Below are 27677 nucleotides of genomic sequence, written 5' to 3'. Positions count from 1 at the left end.
CGACCGGGAATTCTCTGAAGGTCATTAGTTTATGCAGAACGCGCTCTGTGCTCGGTGCCGCTTTCCCTCAGTCCCCGGATGCCGGGCAGTTTGCTGTAACCAGCGGTTCGACAATGTGGGGAACCGGGGCCGCAGGGAACCGGACTGATGGTGGGCGGCTGGGGCCGGGGCAGAGCGCTCGGTCGGCCGGCCGGCCGGCCGGCGGGCGGGCGGGGAGGGTGCGGTGAGTCTGTGAGGAAAAACACCAAACTGAACACAGCCCCGGAGCTCAGGATTTGGGGACATGCAGGAGATAGACTGAAACTTCCAGTGAGCTCAGACGGTGTGTAACCCGGGGGCCCAGTGAGCTCAGACAGTGTGTAACCCGGGGGCCCAGTGAGATCAGACGGTGTGTAACCCGGGGGCCCAGTGAGCTCAGACAGTGTGTAACCCGGGGGCCCAGTGAGATCAGACGGTGTGTAACCCGGGGGCCCAGTGAGCTCAGACAGTGTGTAACCCGGGGGCCCAGTGAAATCAGACAGTGTGTAACCCGGGGGCCCAGTGAGATCAGACGGTGTGTAACCCGGTGGCCCAGTGAGATCAGACAGTGTGTAACCCGGGGGCCCGGTGAGATCAGACAGTGTGTAACCCGGGGGCCCAGTGAGATCAGACGGTGTGTAACCCGGGGGCCCAGTGAGATCAGACAGTGTGTAACCCGGGGGCCCAGTGAGATCAGACAGTGTGTAACCCGGGGGCCCAGTGAGATCAGACGGTGTGTAACCCGGGGGCCCAGTGAGATCAGACAGCGTGTAACCCGGGGAGGATGGGCCCAGTGAGATCAGACAGTGTGTAATCCGGGGAGAATTCTGGTGATTTTCTGTAAGTCCAGACGGGCGGGACAGGAATCTTGAGGAATAGGATAAAATCAAACAAAATACTGGACATAGACTTTTCTGAAACATTGGAAAAACACTTTACACTACATTCCACTTCACAACATTAATATTCTTCTAATTTTCTGCCCTTTCATAATTAGATCTCCCGGTGAATGGCGGAGTGATTGAGAAAGTTCCACAGCTGGAAGGAAACAGGAATTGTGGACTGAGGAACAACAGCAGGTGAACCAGCACAGGATTGTGAGAGCACCAACCAGTGAGCCCCTTCCGATTGAATGCGCTTCAATAGATCGACTGGGGAGAAAGGTAAGAGAAAGTGCCATTTACTCAGATACACACCGGTCCTGTAGACAGTACACACAGGTTACAAGGTAAGACAGGAAATGAGACTGGGAGAGACTGACCACCAAGCACAATTATCCAGCATGAGGGCCGTGCAATGGGATGTGAAGTGAGATCACTTTCTGTCTCGAAACACAGTCACAGTGAATCTTGTGTGTGTTTTAGAGTAAAGGGCTTTGATCTAAGAGATGACTCCAGTTTGAGGCAGAGACCAGCAGATGGACCCGTCTCTGTACATTCGGTGGGGCTGAACTCACACCGACACCATCAGATCTCAATGTTCAAATATTTCCCATCTGGTGAGAAAGCCATTGGAAAGATTGAACTGGAAGCATCATAGTCAATTCATTGATCACGATGCACAGACCAATCTGAAATACCAGCACGGCCTATTACTGACAGAATCAATTATTCATTCATGAACATTTGGAATTAACAGAAAATATATTGATAAGTACTACTATTGAAGCATTGATCACTCGAGGTATGTAGTATTCTAATAAACTGAAACACAGATATGGAGAGTTGCAATTTATTGATTGGCGTCGTACTTGACCCTGAGATGAGCTTCCGAACCCATATTCCCTCAATCACCAAGTACGTTTACTTCCAACTCCATAACATCGCCGGTCTCTGCCCCTTCCTCAGCTCAACTGCTCAAACCCTCATCCATGCCTCTGTTACCGCTACATTGGACTATTTCCAATGCTCTCCTGATCGGCCTCACACCTCGCACTCTCCGCAAGCTTACGCTTATCTAAAACACTCCTGCCCGTATTCCTTACTCAAGAACACAAGAAGTAGCAGCAGGCGTAGGCCATACGGCCCCTCCCGTCTGCTCCGCCATTCAGTAAGATCTCTATTCAATACAGAATTTCAAAGATTCACAACTCTTAAGTGAAGAAATATCTTATCTCAGTCTTAAATGGCCGATCTCTTATCCTAATACTAGGACTGCTAGCTCTAGACTATCCAGCCCTTGTCAATTCTATGTTTCAATGATATCACCTTCCATTCTTCTAAACTCCAGAGAATATAGGCCTATTCAACTCAATCTGTCCTCAGCCCTCTCATCCCAACTTGTACCAATTTCCATTCACCCATCACCCCTGTGCTCACTGAACTACATTGGCTCCTGCTCCATCGATTTCAAAATGCTCAACCTTGTTTTGAAATCCGTCCAGGACCTTGCCCCTCCCGATTGCTGTAACCTCCTCCAGCCCTGCAACCCTCAGAGATCTTTGCATTCCTCCAATTCTGGCCTCTTGAGCAGTCCCAATTTTCATCCCTCCAATATTGGTGGCCATACCTTCAGCTGCCGAGGCCATAAGCTCTGGAATTCCCTCCCTAAATCTCGTCACCTTCAAAATGCTCCTTAATACCTACCCTTTTGAACAAGCTTTTAATCCTGTGGTAGTATTTCCTTACGTGACTGGGTATCAAATTCTGTTTGCTAACGGTCCTGTGAAGTGCCTTGGGACATTTTACTATGTTTAAGGCGCGATATAAATGCAATTTGTTGCTGATAACTGAAGATATTTTAAATTGTAAAATAACAAAACTGCAGGTATGGGGAATTGCAATAGACTGATAACTGCAGAGGAAGAGGATTGTTTTGTATTGCTAACAGCATGAATTATTTTAACGTGAGGTGGCCATTGCACACCGGCTACCACAAGGGCTTGGCAGAACGAGATCTTGGTCCAATGGCAAGGGGATCCAAGACGGCTGGACACCAAGCTCTGCTGCATGTTTCCTCTGGTACTGACACTCACTGGGGTACATTTTTCTCTGGCACTGACTCTCACTGGGATACAGTTTCCTTTGGCACTGACTCTCACTGGGGTACAGTTTCCTCTGGCACTGACTCTCACTGGGGAACAGTTTCCTCTGGCACTGACTCTCACTGGGGTACAGTTTCCTCTGACACAGATTTACTGTGTATCTAATTCGTGCTGTCCCTGCCCTGGGAGTGCTTGATGGGACAGTATAAAGGGAGCTTCGCTCTTTACCGAACCCGTGCTGTACCTGACCTGGAATTATTTGTTGGGACAGTGTAGAAGGAGCTTTGCTCTGTATCTAACCCGTGCTCTGCCTGCCCTGTGAGCTTTGATGGGTCGCTGTCGGGGAAACTTTCCTCTGAATCTAACCTGTACTCTACCTGCCCGAGTTGTATCTGATGGGACAGTGTAGAGAGAGGTTTACTCTGTATCTCATCATCATCATTAGCAGTACCTTGAAACATAGAAAATAGGAGCAGGAGTAGGCCATTCGGACCTTCGTGCCTGCACCACCATTCAATATGATCATGGCTGATCATGCAACTTCAGTGCCCCATTCCTGCTTTCTCTCCATACTCCTTGATCCCTTTAGCTAAAAGGGTCACATCTAACTCTCTTTTGAATATAACTAATGAACTGGCCTCAACAACGTTTTGTGATGGAGAATTCCACAGGTTTACAATTCTCTGAGTGAAGACGTTTCTCCTCATCTCGGTTCTAAATGGCTGCCCCCTTATCCTTAGGCTGTGACCCCTGGTTCTGGCCTTCCCCAACATTGGGAACATTCTCCCTGCGTCTAACCTGTCCAATCCCGTCAGAATGTTATATTTTTCTGTGAGATCCCCTCTCATTCTTCTAAATTCCAGTGAATATAAGCCTAGTCGATCCAGTCTTTCTTCATATGTCAGTCCTGCCATCCCGGGAATCAGTCTGGTGAACCTTCGCTGCACTCCCTCAATAGCAAGAATGTCCTTCCTCAGATTAGGAGACCAAAACTGTACACAATATTCAAGGTGTTGCCTCACCAAGGCCCTGTACAACTGCAGTAAGCCTTCCCTGCTCCTATACTCAAATCCTCTCGCTATGAAGACCAACATGCCATTTACCTTCTTCACCGCATGCTGTACCTGCATGTCAACTTTCAATGACTGATGTACCATGACACCCAGGTCTCGTTGCACCTCCCCTTTTCCTAATCTGTCACCATTCAGATAATATTCTACCTTCCTGTTTTTGCCACCAAAGTGGATAACCTCACATTTATCTACATTATACTGCATCTGCCATGCATTTGCCCACTCACCTAACCTGTCCAAGTCACCCTGCAGCCTCTTGGCATCCTCCTCACAGCTCACACTGCCACCCAGCTTAGTGTCATCTGCAAACGAGGATGACTTGCTTCCACGCCAAAAAAGGATGAGTTCACAGGTGTTTCAATGAAGGACCTAATATTCCAGATCCTGAACTACATCCTGAAGGGTGGAAGATGCCTGTGCGTGGCTCTTTTTAACGTGTGGTGGCCGTTGCACGCCAGCCACCACATGGGAAACTCAGTATCTAATCTGTGCTGTGCCTGCCCTGGCATTGTTTGATGGGACAGTGTAAATGGAGGTTTACTCTGTATCTAATCCGTGCTGTTACCTGCCTTGGGAGTGTTTGACGGGACAGTGTAAATTGGGCTTTATGCTGTATCTAACGTTTACTGTACCCGCCTTGGAAATATTTGATGGGACAGTGTGGAGGGAACTTTACGCTGTATCCAATCCGTGCTATATCTGTCCTGTGAGTGTTGATGGGACAGTGTAGAGGGAGCTTTGCTTTGTATTTAACCCGTGCTGTACCTGCCCCGGGAGTGTTTTTGGGACAGTGCAGAGGGAGCTTTACTCTGCACCTAACCCGTGTTGTACCTGCACTGGGAGTGTTTGATGGGATAATGTAGAGGGAGGTTTACTGTGTATCTAACCTGTGCTAACCTAGCAAGTTGTGAGGAGGACGCAAAGAATTTACAAACAAATATAGATAGGCTAAGTGAGTGGGCAAAGCTTTGGCAGATGGAGTATAATGTGGGAAAATGTGAGGGTATCCATGTTAGTAGGAGTAATAAAAAAGCAAATTATTACTTAAATTGTGAGAGATTACAAAATGCGGTGGTACAGAGGGATCTGGGGGTCCTTGTACATGAAACACAAACATTTAGCATGCAGTTACTGCAATTAATTAGGAAGGCAAATGGAATGTTGGCCTTTATTGCAAGGGAGATGGAGTATAAAAGTAGGGAAGTCCTGCTGCAACTGTACATGGCATTGGTAAGACCACAACTGGAGTACTGCATACAGTTTTAGTCTCCTTATTTCAGGAAGGATATACTTGCACTGGAGGCAGTTCAGAGAAGGTCACGAGGTTGATTGCTGAGATGAAGGGGTTGTCATAATGAGAAAGGTTGAGCAGGTTGGGCCTGTACACATTGGAGTTTCGAAGACTTAGAGGTGATCTTATTGAAACGTATAAGATTCTGAGGGGGCTTGACAGGGTAGATACAGAGAGGATGTTTCCCCACGTGAGGGAATCTAGCACTAGGGGGCATAGTTTCAGAATAAGGGGTCGCTCATTTAAAAGGGAAATCAGGAGGTGTTTATTCTCTGAGGGTTGTGAATCTTTGGAATTCGTTACCTCAGAGAGCTGTGGGGGCTGGGTCATTGAATGTATTTAAGGTGGGGATAGACAGATTTTTGAAAGATAAGGGAGTCAAGGATTATGGGGAGCGGGCAGGGAAGTGGAGTGAAGGCCTGAATCTGATCAGCCATGATCTTATTGAATGGCGGAGCAGGCTCGAGGGGTCAAATGGTCTACTCTGCTCCTATTTCTTATGTTCCATACCTGCCCTTGGAGTGATGGATGGGACAGTGTAGAGGGAGATTTGTTCTGTATCTAATACTTGCTGTACTTGCCCTGGGAATGTTTGATGGGACAGTGTAGAGAGAGTATTACTCTGTATCTAACCCATGCTGTACGTGCCCTTGGAGTGTTTGATGGGACAGTGTACAGAGAGCTTTACGCTGTATCTAACCCATGCTGTACCTGCCCTGGTACTGTATGATGGGACAGTGTAGAGAGAACTTTACTCTCTGCATAACCCGTGCTGTGTGGATATGTGAAAATGTATAAGCAATAAAGACAGTGAAGTGAACTGGATATTAAATGTATACAGACATTAAAGTCGAGAAGTTGAGAACGTGGGAATTATATATGGACAGTATAAGCTAACAAAGAATTCATGGAGGAATAGCCATGAAAATCTCAGACTCGAGACTGCAAAATGTTACAACACTAACACATATTGAAACAAAACCCACAACTTGCAGAAAAACCTCAAGGTCTTATTAAATCATGTTATTAACCTGAAACATTAACAGAAGGTCTTTGTTTAAAATCAGACCATACTTAGGTCGGCTTATGAGTGGACAAAGGGAAAGAGGGATCAAAAGGGATAGGCTGAACTAGGATGTCACTCTAGCCCTATCTTGTTATCTTTTGCCGAAAATGTATAACCGTCGTCCCTTTACAATGTAACGTCACTTGTCCGTAGGAAGTGTGTACGCTCTATCAAGACAGTACTCCTTCTGTCTGATAAGTCTCGGCCGGTAAGAAATAAAGACTGCTTTGTTTAAAGCACAATCGGTATTCGACTCAGTGATTTTGTTAATTCCTGGATTCTTTTACTTCAATCTGGTTCAGTAAAATTACTGAGTCGAATACCTCTTGTGCTTTGAACAAAGCAGTCTTTATTACCGGCCAGTAAGACCTATCAGACAGAAGATATACTCTCTGGATAGAGCGTACACACTCCCTACGGATAGGTGTAGTTACATCGTAAAGCGTTAACAGTTATACAGTTTTGAAATCAGATAACAAAATACAAATGGATTGACAGTCTAACTCAGCCACTCATTAGTCAATCTATATGAGATGTTCTTCTTGAAAGCTCAAGTATTGCCTCCAAATGTTTCAATCTAATGGTGTGACTATTTACTGAGACCTTGCAATTCTGCAGATGTATTTCATGTTACAATTATATATTATTGGCAGGATTAGTGACTTGAAACCTTGAGACAGACTGTTAGCTATGCTGATGTTGCACTATTTGCAATCTGACATTCTCCCAGCTATTCTTCCATGGCTTATACATTTTCATATATCCCGTTTACTTTACTGTCCTTAATTCCATATATTCCGTTCAGATATCCACATCCCCCCTTTTATCATTCTATGATAACATTTAGGATCATTCTATGAGTATTGCATTGTTGAGTAGTTCTCTAGTTTGTTGGATCATAACCCGGGAACCCTTGACCACAAGAGGGTCTGCTAACCTTGTCATTGCTTTACAGCAGAGGTTAAGGCAACCAACAATCAAACAGCAGGTAATTATTTTGATGAGAACAATTGCCCCATGTATTAGATAGGATCTCCAAGATCCACCCAGAAACCAATCAAACCTGCTAAGTTCTTTTGCTGGTGTGGATAACTTTTTCACCTCCCTCCTTATGTGATCGGCAAGGTGGGTTATGTTTTCTGAACTATCAGGAATGTAAGTGCAACATTCAGATCCTATCAGGGCACACGTTCCCCCTTTCTCAGCTAACAGGTAATCGAGGGCCATTCGGTTTTGTAATGCTACGGTCCTTATCGCTACCATTTCAGCTGTGATGCCCTCCAGAGCCTCAGCAGTGCGGTTAGCTACCTGTTCCAATATCGTTTCTTTGAATCCATCTAACAGTCTCAGTTAGGGTCAGGGGAACGGTGCGCAAAGGAATTCCCCCTTTGGAATATATAGGGATATGTGAACACACCCAGCATCTAGTGAAGTGCCCTTTTTCCGCATAAACGTAAGACATATACAAAAAGGTGTTTACATGGAGCTCTCGCCTTTGTCTTCCTTCCCGTGCACCAAAACTGTCATATATCAACACTATTATGCAGACAGTAGCATACAGACACAGTCTCATCTTATAAATAGTCCAATTATTTAGCTGATAAAAGAGTTCTGTTTTCACGTTTCCCTTCAGGTCTCCGTCAGTGTATTTGGCTGTCTGACAGGTAAGAGTTCAAACTGATCCTCCTTCAACTGCCTTGTTCAGCTATAGGGAGGAGGAGATCTGGAACAGAAACAGGAATTAGACTAACCAGCAAAATTTGTTTAAATGGTGATGAGCTTGCAGTGGTGCAGGTGAACCCAGGCACTTTTCCCCTCAACCTTGGCTGCAGTGGGGGTAGTGAGTGAAACCTAAAAAGGCCCCTCCTATTGTGGCTCTAATCCCTTCCGAATCCATACTTCCCTGGTGCCACGAGGGACAATTCGGGTAAAACTGGGAGGTCGAGGTGAGCATCTTGAACCTGGTTGTGAACTAGTCGCAGAGCCTGAGTCAGAGAAAGAACATAGGTGGTCATCAGTCTAGCTGAGATCTCATATCTAGGAACAATTTCCCTCATTAACACCTTAACAACAGTCTGAGTCTTATTGTCCAGGTTAGGGTAGGCTTCAATCCATCTGCTAAACACATCTACTATTACTAACACATATCTGTAACACTGAACTTTTTGCAACTCAATGTAGTCCAACTGAAATGTCTCAAAGGGACCTTCGGGTAGGGGCGTTTTACCCCAATCACAGGGGACTCCCTTCCCTGGATTATGTTGCTGGCCAACCAGGCAACGACTACTGATGTTCTGGGTGAGCGCCTGGAGTTTAGGGTGCCACCAAGTAGCCAAAAGTGTGTCACTCGTGGTCCTTGCTCCACAATGAGTAGCAAAATGCAGACATTCTATAACCCATGAGGCCAACTCGTCAGACATGCAAGTCTGTTCCGCGGGAGTGGTCCAGAGTTTAGAAACATTGTCATAAGTACATGCATAATATTTCCACAACAGTTTATCTTTTTCAGGAGCGTCCCCCTGTGCTTTTATAACATCTTGGATGGTTGGCATTGGTTTTTCCGAGGCTAACTTATCCTTCGCAGGATTTTTAGTCTGACTCATAATTTTGGGCACTACCATCTGTTGGTCACGAGAGGCCTGTTTGGCCTCTTGGTCAGGACAACGATTCCCTATATCAACCAGAGAATTTCCGGTAGGTTGGGCGGTACATTTGACAATGGCAATGCGTTTGGGGAACATGAGGGCTTGCAACAAATCAGATGTTTGAGATATCTCATTCCCCTGTGAGGTTAGGAATCCCCTATTTTTCCATAATTGTCCGAAATCATGCGCCACCCCAAAGGCATACCTAGAGTCGGTATAGATATTGACTTTGAGATCTTTGGCCAAGATACAGGCTTGGGTGAGGGCGAATTGTTGAGCAGAATTCCAAGACCTGATTCTCCTGGTTTACTATGGCGTATCCTGAGATTCGTGTATCTTCTGGATTAATAGAAGTACTTCCGTCAACATACATAAACAATCATGACTGGGTTCTTCCTCATCTTGGGGTGGCTCAGTAAGAAAACAGGCCGGATTAATTGCAGTACAGTGCCGAAAAGTCAGTTTAGGATTGCCTGTGATTTCAGTGGGTTCTGTCGGATAGAGGGCCAGTCCACATTGCCCTGCACTGGGATCTCAATTAATGGGAGTATAACCCACTTGGAAGGGGTCCTCTGCCCACACATGAGGATCCACATAATCAGGTATGTCCAAGCCAGTATGATGCCGTAGAGTTGTTAATACTTTCTCGGGGTCCCCATTAAATTGGACTGTTCGGCCATGTTTTACAATTTGCACATCCCGGCTGGTAGGGTCAGCCTCATCTATGGCCTTACGTACCATAACTCCCAAATCTTTAGCATGGTGAGGGGCTAATACTTCACGAGCAATATGCGGTGCCATTGTTAGGGGCTGTTTCCACAGATTCTTATCCACTTCCACAAAATCTGCCTCTCTTTCCAGTCCAGTCACTCTAGCCCTTAATAGAATTCCCTTCACTTCCCCTTCGTGATCCTGATAAAAGTTCTGCAGGTCCTGATTCTTTCCACTGGGATCGTATGCTCGGGTCACGTGATCGGGTGCCTGCGGCAGGTCCAGAGACCACCACTGAGGGGTTCTAGTGTTTTAATACTGCCGCTTAAGGGTTTCCTGTTTTACAATAATCCCATTATCTCCATACTCCAAATGCAACTGGAATTTGCAAAGGGGGTCTCTAGCCATCAAGTTACAGTCCAGATTGGTTGTGATAACAACTCGATGTTCCACCGATTCTTCCTGGTAACCCATTTTAACCGGTTCTGACACTGGGAATGTCGAGATTTGTCCCAGGAATCCTGAAAGTTCCTGTGTTTCAGTAGAAGCAGGGAGTTTAAGCTTTGATTGTACAGAAGACATGAAGGCTCCCGTATCTATCAAAAAGGGTTGCCACTCATTCAAAATGGGTTCGTCGTCCGGGGAGGATCCCTGCACAATCAAGCTGCGTAGTCAATCGGGGGACAATTGACCAAAGGGGTTGTTCTGGGAGAAGTTAAGTGTAAGATCCTCCTCTCCCCCCTTGCCCCCCTCCTCTTCCTCCTCTTCCTTTTCCATGTTGACGGTAGGGGCAATTTTTATTCCAATGTCCTTCCTGCCCACAATTAAAACAGTCAATTCCTCTTACCCAGTCCCGGCCTCTTCCCATACCATGCCGGGGACAATAGGGAGGTTTATTAGCAGGGCTCGGGCCGTTTGGTTGTTTAGTATAACCGTATCCTTGCTTATCCATCCAATCCTGTATGGCACACTACGGTTCTATTGATCCTTCCTCCCGAGATGGCTCTTCCTTTCTAGTCACGTATTCAGTCTTGACCCGGGTTGGGGGCGCACCTCCCCCCTCCCCTTTCTTTTTCTGCCAATAATATCTAACTGCCCTTTCCATCTATCCGGATAGCGTGAGCAATCAAATAGTTGTTTGAAGATCACAGACATCTATAGAGAGGTGGTCTGCAGCTTATTGTGCATCAGGGTTTGGCATTGGTCTGACAGGGAATTGGTGTCGGGACTTTGGGATCTTGGAAATCATTTCTAGGCCGGAGGATGTTTCAGAGCTGTCTGACTGCTTGACAGTTCTGCGTCTCGATCGGCGGGGGTGTTTGCTATGTCTTTCACAACTTGGACTGGTAGGTTGACTCGAAGATTTACGGGACTGTTTGTGATGTCGAGATATAGTTCTGCCCTTTCGAGTGTGAGATCTGGTCCTTTCGGCTATATTGCTTGTAAACTGGGGATCCGAATCGCTATCAGAGGATGAGGAGTCAGTTTGGGTTAGTTGCTTTGGTGATATGTGGTTGTTCCTAACTCTTTTTACCGGAGTGTTAGGTGGAGGGTGTTGGGAAGAGGACTGGAGCAAGAGGCCAGGGGGTGCGGGAGGCGCTGTTGGGCGCTGAGTCAGTGGCCACTCATCAATTTCATCATCAGCCTCGGTTAACACAAAGCCAGCCATTTTAACTTGTAGTTGATCAATACCTTTCTCAGAGGTCCCAGAGGATCTCTTAGCAAGTTTCTCGTGCGCACATTCATTCTTTTTTTTTAAAGACGTCTACAGTTTTAACATGTGTTCCCTCTGTCAATGCAAGTCCTAATTTAATAGCATTTGTTTGCCAACTCGATAGAAGTGATGCATCTTTTAATTTCTGACAATAATGTCGCCAGGTTGCAATTAAATTTTTTATCCCCTTTTCCTCGTCCCCTTCTCCAAATTAATCCCTGTGCTTTTTTTTTTTACCTCTACGCTTCTAGTGTCACTTAGAGGCCACTGGTCATCCCCTAATAATTTGTTCAGGGCTCCTGATAATTTTCTAAAGTCTTCAGCTCTTTCAGGGAATTCCTCACATAGCTTTTGTAGCGGATTATCCGCATCCGTGGTTTTATCTAACTGATTACCCATTTTCACACTGCCCCTCGTATTACTGTGTCGCTACGCGTTCATGTCGTCATGCAATTTAAACAAACTTAAAAATAGACACAGACTTTACAGAACTAACACGGACTTTAACTAACTCCAAATAACCAAACTTTACTAATGCTAACACTTACCCGCGTCGCCGCGCGGTTCGCGTCACCGCGCGATTTCAATACTAAATTACCACGTCGCCTCGCAGTTCACGTCGCCGCGCAATCCGCGTTGCCTCGCAGTTCATGTCGCCGCGCAATCCGCGTCGACCCGTGGCTCGCGTCGCCGCGCGAGTTAAGATACTTTAAACTTACAAGGACTTCTAACACTTACCCGCATCGCCGCGCGGTTCGCGTCGCCGCGCGATTTACAAAATAGACAAAGACTTCTAACACTTACCCCTATTTTTTTTTTTAAATCCTTTTGAATCCATCTCAGTTGTTTTGCTGTGCCTTCTCTGAATGTTTGCTTTCAACAAGTTTTTCTTTTTTTTTTTAACCACCGGGACCATGTAATTTTTTCTTTTTTAACAAATCTATCCTTTGGGCATTTCCTGGCTCCGCAACTTATCATCCGAATATACGTAATTCAATAAGGTTCACACTCTTAAACTTCCCACATACAGGACAACACTACGAAGGGTTAAAACAAACTTTCATTCTGTTTGAGATAAAACAAACCACAACTCCCAGGCTTTTTTTCTACAGTAAAAATCACAGAAGCATTTCTCATTTAAACAGACATTCACAAGAGTCTCTTTTCTTTCCTATTAATTTTTTTTTTGGATCCATGATTGATCATCTATCCCTATCTAGCTCTAACTATCTTTCCAAGTCGCCGCTTGGTTTGCGTCATCGCACAATTTCCCTATCTCTATCCCTATTCTAAGTTTGAAAGGTATTCACCAGATTGTCCTGGATCTCGTTCAGACACTACCTGAGAACCAGCGAGTGGCTAAACTTTCCTCAGACTTTTGAAACCGGGGGAAACTGGAGCAGTATTGAAATCATACTCACTCCAGTGGCCATTTTCCCCTCGTCTCGTCCAAGGCTAATCTGGCTCTTAATTCGCAAGTTTTCGGCAGTCGTCCGTTGAGATCCCACTTCTGACACCAAATGTTAATTCCTGGATTCTTTTACTTCAATCTGGTTCAGTAAAATTACTGAGTCGAATACCTCTTGTGCTTTGAACAAAGCAGTCTTTATTACCGGCCAGTAAGACCTATCAGACAGAAGATATACTCTCTGGATAGAGCGTACACACTCCCTACGGATAGGTGTAGTTACATCGTAAAGCGTTAACAGTTATACAGTTTTGAAATCAGATAACAAAATACAAATGGATTGACAGTCTAACTCAGCCACTCATTAGTCAATCTATATGAGATGTTCTTCTTGAAAGCTCAAGTATTGCCTCCAAATGTTTCAATCTAATGGTGTGACTATTTACTGAGACCTTGCAATTCTGCAGATGTATTTCATGTTACAATTATATATTATTGGCAGGATTAGTGACTTGAAACCTTGAGACAGACTGTTAGCTATGCTGATGTTGCACTATTTGCAATCTGACATTCTCCCAGCTATTCTTCCATGGCTTATACATTTTCATATATCCCGTTTACTTTACTGTCCTTAATTCCATATATTCCGTTCAGATATCCACAATTTCACTGAACCAGATTGAAGGAAAAGAACTCAGAAATCAACATTTGGTGTCAGAAGTGGGATCTCAACGGACGACTGCCGAAAACTTGCGAATTAAGAGCCAGACTAGCCTTGGACGAGACGAGGGGAAAGTGGCCACTGGAGTAAGTATATTTTCAATACTGATCCAGTTTCCCCCAGTTTCAAAAGTCTGAGGAAAGTTTAGCCACTCGCTGGTTCTCAGGTAGTGTCTGAACGAGATCCAGGACAATCTGGTGAATACCTTTCAAACTTAGAATAGGGATAGAGATAGGGAAATTGCGCGGTGACGCAAAGCAAGCGGCGACTAGAAAAGATAAGTTAGAATAGGTAAGCCTGCCTGGGCTCGAGGCCCAGAGCCTGCCTGGGTTCGAGGCCCAGTGTCTGTGGGTTCGAGGCCCAAGTAAAACCGCGCGGCAACGCGGAGAGAGAGAGAGAGAGAGAGAGAGAGAATCGCGCGAACCGCGTAGGGAAACGCGGAGGTTAGGGAATTACGTAAAATTAAGCCGCGGGACTACGCGAGACTGTGTAAATTTTAAATTGTACTTACGCCAGATACGGCGTCGATCTTGTATATCACTTGGTCCGCCTAGGCTCTGGGTAAGATAACTGAAACCACCACGGGGCGACGTGGAGACAATCAGGACCTGGCTAATTAGGACCTTGATCCAACGTGCGGCGACACAGGATGGGTAATTTAGATAAAACTACGAATTCCCTGAAAGGTCATGGATCCAAAAATTAATAGGAAAGAAGAGAGACTCTTGTGAACATCTGTTTTAAATGAGAAATGCTTGTGTGATTTTTACTGTGGGAAGCCGGGGAGTTGTGGTTTGTTTTAGCTCCACCCACTTTTTCAAACAGAATGAAAGTTTTTTTTAAACCCTTCGTAGTGTTGTCCTGTATGTGGGAAGTTTAAGAGTGTGAACCTTATTGAATTACAAAGTTTGAATTGGGATTTTGAGATATTCAGAGAGGCACAGAACATACTGAGATGGATTCAAAAGGATTCAAAAAAATATATTATATTAAATAACACGACCTTGAGGCTGGAACAATTGAGATAACGAAAAGCAGTCCACAGCCTACGTGTAAATGTCAACAATTGTAATTAAGTGCTGTTTGGAGGGCAGTGTCATTTATTTAAAATTTTGTACATCAACAACAATAGCAGGAATCAGTGAGTGTAGATGAACGTGCCAGACTTCCCTCTAGTTATGGAAAAGACGTAACGTACTAATTAGGTGCTGGAAAAAAAAAATGTGTTCTGAGATTTTAAATTATGAGAAAAATTCCACTGCAGTCTAAAAAAAAATCACTCCTGTCGAGTTGGCAGAAAAACTCCATTAAATTAGGGCTTTCATTGACAGAAGGAAGACATATTAAAAACCGTAGACGTCTTAAAGAAAGAGTGCACGCACGAGAAACGTACTCAGAGTTCCACTGGGACCTCTGAGAAATGTATCCATAGACTACTTAGTTAAAATGGTTGGCTTTGCATTGACCGAGGCTGATAACGAAATTGAATTTCAGTAAACAAATAGCTATTAAAAATTTGTGGTCTCGTTTTAAATCAATTAAAAAAATATGTTTGGCAGGTACTTGAATAAGAAGTTAAAAAATATTGGAGTTTAATCAAATGCTGCCTTTCCTGATGAAAAGATTTTTTTTTCAGATGGTTACGTGAAGTCACGTAATGACATCAGGTCTTCTTACAAACCTGTAAAGGAGTTAACCCTTTCCATTGACAGCCGTTTCATACTGAACATTATCAATTTGGATTTCTTAATAGAAAAAAGACTCTCCTAACAGAGGAATGGTGCGATAGTCAGAATAAAAATTAAAACAGAACTAGCTTATGTAATAATACTTGCCTGATACAATAAAGAAATAGATACACAAACAAAACAAATTGAAGAGTTAAAAGGCTAAGATAAATAAGCTGAAAGGGATCCACAAACCCAACTTAACCCTGACCTCCGATTTCACGGAGTAACCTCGACATGCATGGATATAATGCAGAATCAAGGGACCTGTGGGCCCTGGTAAAGCAAACCCTGAGCCCAACTGAGCATGCCCGATTTCTAACTCACCTAGGACGTGCTACTCATGATGCATTGTTGGTTGCTCACCCTAACGATGTCCAGGATCGCCTAAACGCTATCTTTAATGCTCTCACCACGACCCTTCAGAAGCCCATCAGTATGGCCGCAGTATTAGAAACTAAACCCAAACGAGAAGAAACTGCCGATGAATTCATGGAAAGATTTATTGAAATATACGGAAGTCAATCAGGAGATAATGCCTTCAGGGCAGGAGAGGATTCTCCTCAATTCTGCGCTATCCTACTTCAGTGCCTGCCCTATTCGATTGCTCACGCTATCCGGACAAATAATATGAATTGGGCAGATATCAGTAACGCCCAGATGGAAAGGGCGGTTAAATATTATTGGCAGGAAAAGAAAGGAGAGGGGGGAGGTGCGCCCCCAACCCAGGTCAAGACTGAATACGTGACTAGAAAGGAAGAGCCGCCTCGGGTGAAGGACCAAAACCCGACCCAAGGTGATACCAGATGGAACCGCAGTGTTGCGTGCAGGGTTGGGTGGATAAACAGGGATACGGTTATATCAAACACCCAAATGGCCTGGGCCCTGCTAATTACGGACCACCCTACTGTCTCCGGCCTGGTATGGGAAGAGGTCGAGGCTGGGAAAGACGAGATGGATGCTTTATTTGTGGGCAAGAAGAACATTGGAATAGAAATTGTCCCTCCCGTCAGCACAAAAAAGGAAGAGGAGGGAGGCAAGGGGGGAAGAGGACGGGGATCTTACACTAACTTCTCCCAGAACAACCTCTTTGGCCAACCGTCCCCCGATTCGTATTGACTACGCAACTTGATTGTGCAGGGACCCTCCCCGGATGACGAACCGATGATATTGTTAAAAATTCGGAATGAGTGGCAACCCTTCTTGATAGATACGGGAGCCTTCATGTCTTCTGTACAATCAAAGCTTAAACTCCCCACCTTCACTGAAACACAGGAACTGTCAGGATTCCTGGAACAAGTATCTACATTCCCGGTGTCAGAACCGGTTAAAATGGGTTACCAGGAAGAATCGGTGGAACATCGATTTGTTATCACAACCAATCTGGACTGTAACTGTGAATGTTTAAAAATGTATAGAGACATTGAAGTTGAGAACGTGGGAATTGTATAGGGACAGTATAAGCTAACAAAGAATTCATGGAGGAATAGCCATGATATCTCAGACTCGAGACTGCAAAATGTTACAACACTAACACATATTGAAACAAAACCCACAGCTTGCAGAAAAACCTCAAGGTCTTATTAAATCATGTTATTAACCTGAAACATTAACAGAAGGTCTTTGTTTAAAATCAGACCATACTTAGGTCGGCTTATGAGTTGACAAAGGGAAAGAGGGATCAAAAGGGATAGGCTGAACTAGGATGTCACTCTGGCCCTATCTTGTTATCTTTTGCCGAAAATGTATAACCGTCGTCCCTTTACAATGTAACGTCACTTGTCCGTAGGAAGTGTGTACGCTCTATCAAGAGAGTACTCCTTCTGTCTGATAAGTCTCGGCCGGTAAGAAATAAAGACTGCTTTGTTTAAAGCACAACGGTATTCGACTCAGTGATTTCACTGAACCAGATTGAAGGAAAATAACTCAGAAATCAACATTGTACCTGCCTTGTGAGTGATTGATGGGACACTGCAGAGGGAGCTTTCCTCTGTATCTAACCCGTACTCTACCTGCCCTCGTTGTGTTTGATGGGACAGTATAGTGGGAGCTTTCTGCTATATCGAATCCGGACTGTACCTGCCCGAGGAATGTTTGATGGGGCAGTTTAGAGGGAGATTTGTTCTACATCGAACCCGTGCTGTACCTGTCCTGGCATTGTTTGATCGGGGAGAATAGAGGAAGCTTTACCCTCTGCCTAACCCATGCTTTACCTGCCCTTGGAGTGTTTGTTGGCCGGTGTAGAGCAAGCTTTACTCTGTATCTAACCTGTGCTGTACCTCCCCTGGGAGTGTTTGTTAGGGAAATGTAGAGGGATTTTTACTTTGTACCTAACCTGTGCTGTACCTGTTCTGGCATTGTTTGATGGGCCAGTATAGAGGGACCTTTACTCTGTATCCAACTTGTGCTATGCCGGCCCTGGGAGTATTTGATGGGACAGTGTAGAGAGAGCTTTACTAAGACCCGAGGTTGCAAGCCATCAGATCCAGGGGGCTTTTCCACCTTTCATCCCATTATTTTACTGAGCACTTTTTCTTTAGTGATTGCTTTAAGTTCCTCCCTCGCTATAGCCGCTTGATTATCTATTATTGGGGTGTTTTTAATGTCTTCTACCGTGAAGACTGATACAAAATATTTGTTCAAAGTCTCTGCCATTTCCCTGTTCCCCATTATTAATTCCCCAGTCTCATCCTCTAAGGACCAACGTTTACTTTAGCTACCCTATCCTTTTTACATACCTGTAGAAGCTCTTTTTATATTGCTTGCTAGTTTACTCTCATAATCTACCTTCCCTCTCTTTATTATTTCTTTAGTCATCATTTGCTGTTTTTAAAAACATTTGCCAATGCTCTGGCCTCCCACTAACCTTGGCCACTTTGTATGCCATTGTTTTCAATTTGATACCATCCGTTACTTCCTTCATTAACCGCGGATAGTTCTCTCGTCGCTTAAAGTCTTTCCTTCTCACCAAAATATATTTGCTCGTGGCTCAGGTAGTAATCCAGAGATTATTGCCTTTGTGGTTCTGCTTTTTAATTTAGCCCCTAGCTGCTCAAAATCCTTCAGCAGAACCCCTTTCTTTGTTCTGCCTATGTCATTGGTACCTACGTGGACCACGACAACTGGATCTTCCCCCTCGTACTCCAATCCCTCTTCAGCCCAGAGGAGATGTCCTGAACCTTGGCACCGCGCAGGCATCACAGCCTTCGGGACTCACGCACTCGGCTGCAGAGAACAGTATCTATCTCCGAAACTATACTGTTTCCGATCACTACAACATTTCTTTTTACTCCCCCTACTTGAATAGCCTCCTGTACCACGGCACTGTGGTCAGTTTGCTCATCCTCCTTGCAGTCCCTGCCCTCGTCCAAACAGGGAGCAAGAATCTCGTACCGTTGGACAATTGCAAGGACTGAGGCACCTCCATCACTATCTCTTGGGTCCGCACAGCTGCCTCGCTTGTAGCCACACCATCCTGTCCCTAACCACGGACCAAACTTAAATTAATTAATCTAAGGGGTGGGACTGCTTCCTGGAACACAGGGTCCAGGTAACTCTCCCCCTCCCTGATGTGTCGCAGTGTCTGCAGCTCGGACTCCAGCTCATCAACGCGGAGCCGAAGTTCCTCGAGTAGCCAACACTTACTGCAGATGGGGTCAACCAGCTCCCACATGCAGCAGCAGTAACACATCGCCTGCCCTGCCATCTCTAATGTATTTAATTAATTTTTCACATTTTGAAAGTTTAGATTTTTAATCCCAGCTCTTAATTTAAACCAATGCCGAAGAAAAGAGAGAAAAACTGACCAACCAATCACTTCCCTGCTTTTCTGCGACATCACATTGTGAATCTTTTTACTTCTTATCCTCCCAGGTCACTTGGTGCTGTTTCGGCTGTCTGCTCGGCTGACTCACGCCCTTTGTAGACTTACCGCTGCTCCCGCTCTTGTGCCCTTTCCAAAGGGATGGGCGCAAGTCTTTTTTTCTACTCGTGTTGGTTCTTTCATCATCTGCTGCAGGCACAGTCTAGCAGCTGTCCTTCAGCACTCGGCCAGCTCAGTCAGTAGTGGTGCTACCGAGCCAGTCTTGATGGACATTGAAGTCCCCCACCCAGAGTACATTCTGTGCACCTTGCTACTCTCAGTGCTTCTTCCTAGTGGTGTTCAACATGGAGGAGTACTGATTCATCAGCTGAGGGAGGGCGGTGGGTGGTCATAAGCAGGAGGTTTCCTTGTCCATGCTTGACCTGAAGCCAGGAGACTTCATGGGGTTCGGAGTCAATGTTGAGGACTCCAGGGCCACACCCTCCCGACTGTATACTACTGTACCGCCACCGGTGGAACAGGACATACCCAGGGATGGTGATGGAGGAGTCTGGGACATTGGCTGAAAGGTATGATTCTGTGAGCATGACGATGTCAGGCTGTTGCTTGACTAGTCTGGGCCATCTCTTCCAATTTTGGCACAAGTCCCCAGATGTTGGTGAGAAAGACTGGGCTGGGTGGGCTGTTGTCGTGTCCGTAGCCGGTGCGGAGGTCGATGCCGGGTGGTCCGTCCGGTTTTATTCTTATTGTTTTTCGTAGCGGTGGATTAATTGATGAATCAATATGATCTTATTGAATGGTGCAGCAGGCTCGAGGGGCCAAATGGCCTACTCCTGCTTCTAGTTCTTATGTGCTTATTCCCTAACCCAGATCCTGTCTCTATATTAAGAGCAATGATCCCAACACTGACCATGGGGGACACCACTGTTTACATCCCTCCAGTCTGAAGAACATCCATTAACCACTACTCTCTGTTTTCTGCCCTTTACCCAACTTCCTCTCCACGCAGCCCCACTCCATTTAATACCATGAGCCTTAATTTGATCAACAAGCCTCCTGTCCGGCACCTTATCAAACAATCCATATGACAATCCATCTACACAACATCCACTGTATTTCCTTTCTCACTACACTGTGTTATTTCCTGCAATCATCCCTGCTGTCTGTCCTGAATGAATCCCTTTTACTACCAAATGTTGCAACGTTTACTTCTGTAACCAGAATCTACCCGCGCAGGGGTAAAGCGCTCTATCAATGACACCAGGAGCCCAGACACGGGACCGGGCTGTGCTCTGAACAGGCGCATTGCCAGTGGTGGAGGTGGTCTGAGGTGGAAGAGACATTCCGCGAGTCAGTAGGAGCTTGTGGGCTCAGCGGAGGAATTAGACCCCTGGGTGGGCTGGGCAGCTTCATAAACACCTGGTGTAGGCCCCAGGCATCTAATATGAGCCGGCAGGACACATGTTTGACCCGCGATGATGGACCCGACTGCTCGGGGTAAATAGCTGAATTCTTAGACACGATCAGCGTGCCTGCGTGGCCATCTTGGTACAGGAACAGAGGGTGGGTGGGGCTTTAGGGTCTCAGTGACCTCGAGAGAAAATCATTTCCTCATTTATACTCAGTCTGCACAGACGGGATGTAGAACTGAACCCAACCAGAGAAGAGGAAGTGAGAAAACTGCAGATGGAAGAAAGAAATGATGGAGGTGGTGCGATGAGTTTGGATTTCAGCACAGGGTGGAGGGAGAGTGTGTGGGATGGGAATTTACAGCTTTGGGGAACAAGAGAGGAAAGAATGTTCCATAAAAAGTAGGATTGTCTGTCCTCAATTTCTATCCTGCACTTCCAGTGCTGACTTTCGTAAACACCTTTTACAGGATATTAGAAGAGGAGGATTTACAGACAGAAAACTCAAATCAATTATATCAAGATCTGACAGAGTCACTCGATTCACTTGAATATCATCGGCCTTTGAATGTGAAAGGAGAAACGTTTGTTTGCTCTGTCTGTGGGAAAAGATTTCAAACATCAGTGTGACTGGAAAAGCACTGAGACACACACACCCGAGTGAGAGTGTTCCAGTGCACTGACTGTGGAAAGAGCTTCAACCAGTTACACAGCCTGAAAAAACATCGCATCATTCACAGCGGGGAGAAACCATACACGTGTTCTGTGTGTGGACGAGGCTTCAACTGATCGTCAAACCTGGAGAGACACAAGGACACCTGCACCATGGAGAATCCGTGGAAATGTGGAGACTGTGGGAAGGGATTCAATTGCCCCTCTGCACTGGAAACTCATCGACGCAGTCACACCAGGGAGAGGCCGTTCACCTGCCCCACGTGTGGGAAGGGATTCACTCGTTCATCCCACCTCACTGAACACCAGCGAGTTCACACTGGGGAGAGGCCGTTCACCTGCACTGTGTGTGGGAAGGGCTTCACTTATTCATCCAGCCTGCTGGCACACCAGCGAATTCACACTGGGGAGAGACCGTTCACCTGCTCCGTGTGTGAGAAAGGATTCACTTGTTCATCCAGCTTGGTGAGACACCAGCATGTTCACACAGGGGAGAGGCCGTTTACCTGTCCCGTGTGTGGGAAGAAATTCGCTGCATCTTCACACCTCATTGAACACAAGCATGTTCACACTGGAGAGACCGTTCGTCTGTACCGTATGTGGGAAACGGTTTGCTAAATCATCTCATCATCTGAGACACCAACGCATTCACACTGGGGAGAGGCCGTTCATCTGCTCCGAGTGTGGGAAGGGCTTCACTCGTTTATCCAACCTTCAGTCACATCAGCGAGTTCAAAAGTGACTGCAGGGGTTGGACTCTGCTTTTATTGTTGCCGTTAATCACATCCAGGACTGAACCATGTTCACTCAGACAGTTGGAGTTTGTTGCTGCTGGTGTAATTAATCCCTATAACTGGGCTGGAGTTTAATTTTCTGGATATCATAGAATCATAGAATGGTTACAGCACAGAAGGAGGCCTTTCGGACCATCGAGCCCGTGCCGGCTCTCTGCAAGTCCCACTCCCCACCCTTTCGCTGTAGCCCTGCAAATGTTTTATTTCAGGTACTTATCCAATTCCCTTTTTGAAAGCCACGATTGAATCTGCCTCCACCAGCCTTACAGGCAGTGCATTACAGATCCTAAACACTCGCTGCTTAAAACAAAGTTTTTTCTCATGTCGCCTTTGGTTCTTTTGCCAATCACCTTGAATCTGTGTCCTCTGGTTCTCAATCCTTCCGCCAATGGGAATATTTTCTCTCTACTCTGTCCAGACCCCTCATGATTTTAGAGCACCTCTATCAAATCTCCTCTCAACCTTCTCTGTTCTAAGAAGAACAACCCCAGCTTCACCAGTCTATCCATGTAACTTAAGTCCCTCATCCCTGGAATCATTCTTGTAAATCTTTTCTGCACCCTCTGTCAAACAACGATCAAATAAATCAGCTTTGTTTCCTACATACAGTGAGTCGATTCCTTGATTTCTCCACGAGGAGACTAATTGATGTCCTGTTATCGACTGTTCCTTTTCTCCTTTGTATTTATAAAGTGCCTTTCACGGCCTCTGTTTTAGTGATGTTGGTTGAGGGATAAATGTTAGCTTGGACACCAGAGAGATTTCTTCGAAATAACGTCATGGAATCTTTTACGCCCTCTTGAGAGGTCAGATGGTTCTGATTCTCAGAAGATCAAGATGTAGGTCAGTTTGGGTGGAGATAAGAAATAATAAGGGAAAGAAGTCACTGGTGGGAGTAGTCTATGGGCTCCCTATCAATAGCTACACTGCAGGACAGCATATATATGAAGAAATAATGGAGGCTTATAAGAAAGGTACTGCAATAAGCATAGACGATTTAAATCTTTATATTGATTGGATATATCAATATAAAGATTAGGTGGCCTTGAGGAAGAGTTCATAGAATGTATTCGGGATGTTTTCTTAGAACAATGCGCTATGGAACCAACCAGGGAGCAGACTATTTTAGAATTGGTAATGTGTAATGAGACTGGGATTAATTCATGATCTCATAGTAAAGGATCCTCTTGGGAAGAGTGATCATAGTATAGTAGAATTCCAAATTCGGTTTGAGGGTGAGAAACTTGGGTCTCAAAATAGTGCCCTGAAAAATAAAGGCAATTACAAAGGAAGGGTAAGACAGTAGATAAGGAGTGGCAGACATTTAAGGAGATATTTCATAGCTCAGAAAAGATATATTCCAATGAGAAAGAAAGACTCTAAGAAGGATGAACCATCCGTGGCTAACTAAGAAGTAATGGGTGGTATCAAATTGAAAACAAAGGCATACAATGTTGCGAAGATTAATGAAAGGCCAGAAGATTGGGAACTTTTTAGAAAATAGTAAAGGACGACGGAAAAAAAGGGAATAGATTGAGAGTAAACTAGCAAGAAATATAAAAACAGACAGTAAGAGCTTCTACAGGTATATAAAAAGGAAGCGAGTAGCTTAGTTGGTCCTTTTAGAAGATGAGACTGGGGAATTAATAATGGGAAACAAGGAAATGGCAGAGAATTTGAATAAATATTTTGTATCGGTCTTCACTGTAGAAGACACTGAAAGCATCTCAATAATTGATAATCAAGGGGCTATTGGGAGGGGAGAACTTAAAACAATCACTATTGCTGGGGAGAAAAGGTACTAGGCAAACTAATGGGACTAAAGGTGGACAAGTCCCCTGGTCCTAATAGCCTGCATCCTCGGGTCTTAAAAGAAGTGGCTGCCGAGATGGTGGCCACATTGGTTGTAATCTACCAAAAATCCCTGGATTCTGGAGAGGTCCCAGCAGATGTAATTCCCCTATTTAAGAATGGAGGGAGACAGAAAGCGGGAAACTGTAGACCAGTTAGACTAACATGTCATTGGGAAAATGCTAGAGTCCATTATTTAGAAAATCATTATGCAGTCAAGCAGAGTCAGCATGGTTTTATGAAAGGGAAATCATGTTTGACAAATTTGATGGCGTTCTTTGAGGATGTAACGAACAGGGTGGATAAAGGGGAACCAGTAGATGTCGTGTATTTGGATTTCCAGAAGGCACTCGATAAGGTGCCACATAAAAGGTTACTGCACAAGATAAGAGCTCATGGGATTGGGGGTAATATATTAGCATGGATAGAGGATTGGCTAACAAACAGAAAACAGAGCGTAGGGATAAATGGGTCATTTTCAGGCTGGCAAACTGTAACTAGTGGGGTGCCACAGAGATCAGTGCTGGGGCCTCAACTATTTACAATCTATATTAATGACTTAGATGAAGGGATCGAGTGAATGTAGCTAAACTTGCTGATGATACAAAGATAAGTGGGAAAGCAAGTTGTGAGGAAGATGCAAATAAAGGGATATAGATCGGCTCAGTGAGTGGGCAAAAGTTTGGCAGATGGAGTATAATGTGGGAAAATGTGAGGTCATCCACTTTGGTAGGAAAAATAAAAAAGCAAATTATTATTTAAATGAGGAGAGATTAGAAAATGCTGCAACACAGAGGGATCTGCGGTACTTGTGCATGATACACAAAAAGTTAGCATGCAGGTACAGCGTAATTAAGAAGGCAAATGGAATGTTGACCTTTATTGCAAGGGGGATGCGTATAAAAGTAGGGAAATCCTGCTACAACTACACTGTTGTTGAGACCACACCTGGAGTACTGCGTACAGTTTTGGTCTCCTTATTTAAGGAGAGATATACTTGCATTGGGGGCAGTTCAGAGAAGGTTCACGAGGTTGTTTCCTGAGATGAAAGGGTTGTCTTATGAAGAAAGGTTGAGCAGGTTGAGCCTATATTCATTGGAGTTTAGAAGAATGTGAGGTGATCTTATTGAAACGTATAAGATTCTGAGGGGGCTTGACAGGGTAGATGCAGAGAGGATGCTCCCCCCTGTGGAGGAATCTAAAACTAGGGGTCATAGTTTCAGAATAGGGGGTCGCCTATTTAAAATAGAGATGAGGAGGAATTTCTTCTCTCAGAGGAACATGAACCTTTGGAATTCTCTGCCCCAGAGAGCTGTGGAAGCTGGGTCATTAAATATATTTAAGGTGGAGATAGACAGATTTTTGAACGATAAAGGAGTCGAGGGTTATGAGGAGCGGGCAGGGAAGTGGAGTTGAAGGCAAGATCAGATCAGATCAGCCATGATCTTATTGAATGATGGAGCAGACTCAAGGGGCCAAATGCCCGACTCCTGCTCCTATTTCTTATGCTCTTATGGGGCCTCATGTGAAAGACGGCACCCCTGACAGTGCAGCGCTCCATCTGCATTGCATTGGAATGTCGGCCTAGATTTTATGCTCCATGCTCTGGGGGTGGACTTGAACCCACAACCTACTGACTCAGAGACTACCACTGAGCCATGACTAACACCGCATTGCTCGGGATTATTTGAGTTCTCTTGCCGTCTGTTACTCCCACAGATAAGTCCGAGCTCCCCATACCTTCAAGAGTGCCTCTCCTAGCCTTGCAATCAGAGAATCATAGAAATTTACAGCACAGAAGGAGGCCGTTCAGCCCATCATGTCTGTGCTTGCTGACAAAGAGCTTTCCAGCCTGATCCCACTTTCCAGCTCTTGGATCGTAGCCTTGTAGCTTACGGCACTTCAAGTGCATATCCAAGTACTTTTTAAATGCTATGAGGGTTTCTGCCTCTACCACCCTTTCAGGCAGTGAGTTTCAGACCCCCACCACCCTTGGTGAAAATATTTCTCCTCAAATCCCCTCTAAACCTCCTACCACTTACTTGAAAGCTATGTCCCTTGGTTATTCAACCCTCTGCTGAGGGAAATAGGTCCTTCCTATCTGCTCTATCTAGGCCCCTCATAATTTTATACACCTCAATTAGGTCTCCTAAGCCTCCTCTGTTCCAAAGAAAACAACCCCAGCCTATCCAATCTTTCCTCATAGCTAAAATTCTCCAGTCCAGGCATCATCCTCATAAATTTCCTCTACCCTCTCTGGGGCAGTCACATCTTCCCTGTACTGTGGTGACCAGAACTGCACGCAGTACTCTAACTGTGGCCTGAGTAGTATTTTATACAGTTCAAGCATAATCTCCCTACTCTTCTATTATGTGCCTCGGCTAATAAAGGCAAGTATCCCGTATGCCTTCTTAACCACCCCCCTTTGTCCCTCTACACTTCTCAGTGTCCTACCATTTATTGTGTATTCCATTTCCTTGTTAGCCCTCCCCAAATGCATCACCTCACAATTCTCCGGATTGAGTTCCATTTGGCACTGTTCTGCCCACCTGACCAGTCCATTGATATCTTCCTGCAGTCTACCGCTTCTTCATTATCAAGCACAGGGCCAATTTTTGTATCATCTGCAAACTTCTTAATCATACCTCCTATATTCAAGTCCAAATCATTGATTATATATATATCACAAAAAGCAAGGGACCAAGTACTGAGCCCTGTGGAAGCCCACTGGAAACTGCCCTGGGATGGTAGAGAAGGAGATTTATTCTGTATCTAAACCAGGCTGTAGTTGGCCTGGGCGTGTTTGATGGGGAGTATAGAGGGAGCTTTCCTCTATATATGTAGAGGGAACTTAACTCTGTACCTTGCCTGTGCTATATATGACCTGGGAATGTTTGATGGGACAGCGCAGAGGGAGCATTACTCTGTCACTAACCCATGTTGTATATGCCCTGGGAGTATTTGAAGGGTCAATGTGGAGGGAGCTTTACTCTGTATCTAATCCCTGCTGTACTACATGTCTTATTACATTAATATACTTGCAGAATTGGCATATAATGAATTTCAACATTGACAAATGTGAGATATTGCATTTTGGTAACAGAAATAAGGAGGTCACATATTAGTTGGAAAACCAGAATCTAAAGGGGCAGAAGAGCAAAGTGATCTCAGAATACAAATGCAAAAATCACCAAAGGTAGCGACATAGGTTAATAAGGCCGTTAAAAAGAGCAAACCAAGCACTCGGGTTTATTTCCAGGTGGATTGAATTGAAAAGTAGCTAAGTTATGCTGAACTTGTATCAAACCTCGTTTAGACCACATTTGGAGCACTGTGTACAATTGTGATCTCCATATTATAAAAAGGATAGAGGCATTGGCGAGGGTGGAAATTAGATTTACAATTATGATACCAGAAATGCGAGGTTATGTCTATTAGGAAAGAATGAAAAGGCTGGGTCTCTTCCTCTTGAAAAGAGAAGGTGACTTTAAAAAAAATTTGTTCATGGGATGTGGGCTTCGCTGGCAAGGCCAGCATTTATTACCTATCTCTAATTGCCCTTGAGAAGATGGTCGTGAGCCACCTTCTTGAACCGCTGCAGTCCGTGTGATGGAGCGGCGAGGTCAGGGCGAAGGAGCGGCGAGAGATTGTAGAGGGACATGACCGTGGCCCAGGAGAGGCGTGAGTTTGGGGCTCAGAAGAGGCGAGGGCCCAGGGGCAGCACAGGCCGGCCACACTGCGACATACGTGCGCATTAGGTCCGTGCAGCAG

At 45.1% G+C, this 27677-nt stretch overlaps 1 protein-coding gene across 3 annotated transcripts in view; it reads left to right on the top strand.

The window, feature by feature from the left end:
- Window positions 1-266: 266 nt before the first annotated feature.
- The window catches only part of LOC139273450 (zinc finger protein 664-like), a 92923-nt gene continuing 65512 nt past the window's right edge, over window positions 267-27677 (top strand). Inside the window, exons 1-4 of one of the 3 annotated variants that reach the window (XM_070890354.1) lie at window positions 267-322; window positions 1016-1181; window positions 13564-13716; window positions 21060-22626. In XM_070890354.1, coding sequence (XP_070746455.1) covers window positions 21415-21879 — 465 coding nt within the window. In that variant the 5' untranslated portion in view covers window positions 267-322; window positions 1016-1181; window positions 13564-13716; window positions 21060-21414 and the 3' untranslated portion in view covers window positions 21880-22626. Of the gene's footprint in view, window positions 323-1015; window positions 1182-13563; window positions 13717-21059; window positions 22627-27677 lie in introns of those variants that run through there. The other 2 variants (XM_070890355.1, XR_011595122.1) reach the window with 2 other exon arrangements.

Source organism: Pristiophorus japonicus, chromosome 9 (assembly GCF_044704955.1).
Source record: "Pristiophorus japonicus isolate sPriJap1 chromosome 9, sPriJap1.hap1, whole genome shotgun sequence".
NCBI classification, from domain to species: domain Eukaryota; kingdom Metazoa; phylum Chordata; class Chondrichthyes; family Pristiophoridae; genus Pristiophorus; species Pristiophorus japonicus.
The sequence above is the reverse complement of the archived record's forward strand: the minus strand, read 5'-3'. Positions and strand labels throughout refer to the sequence as shown.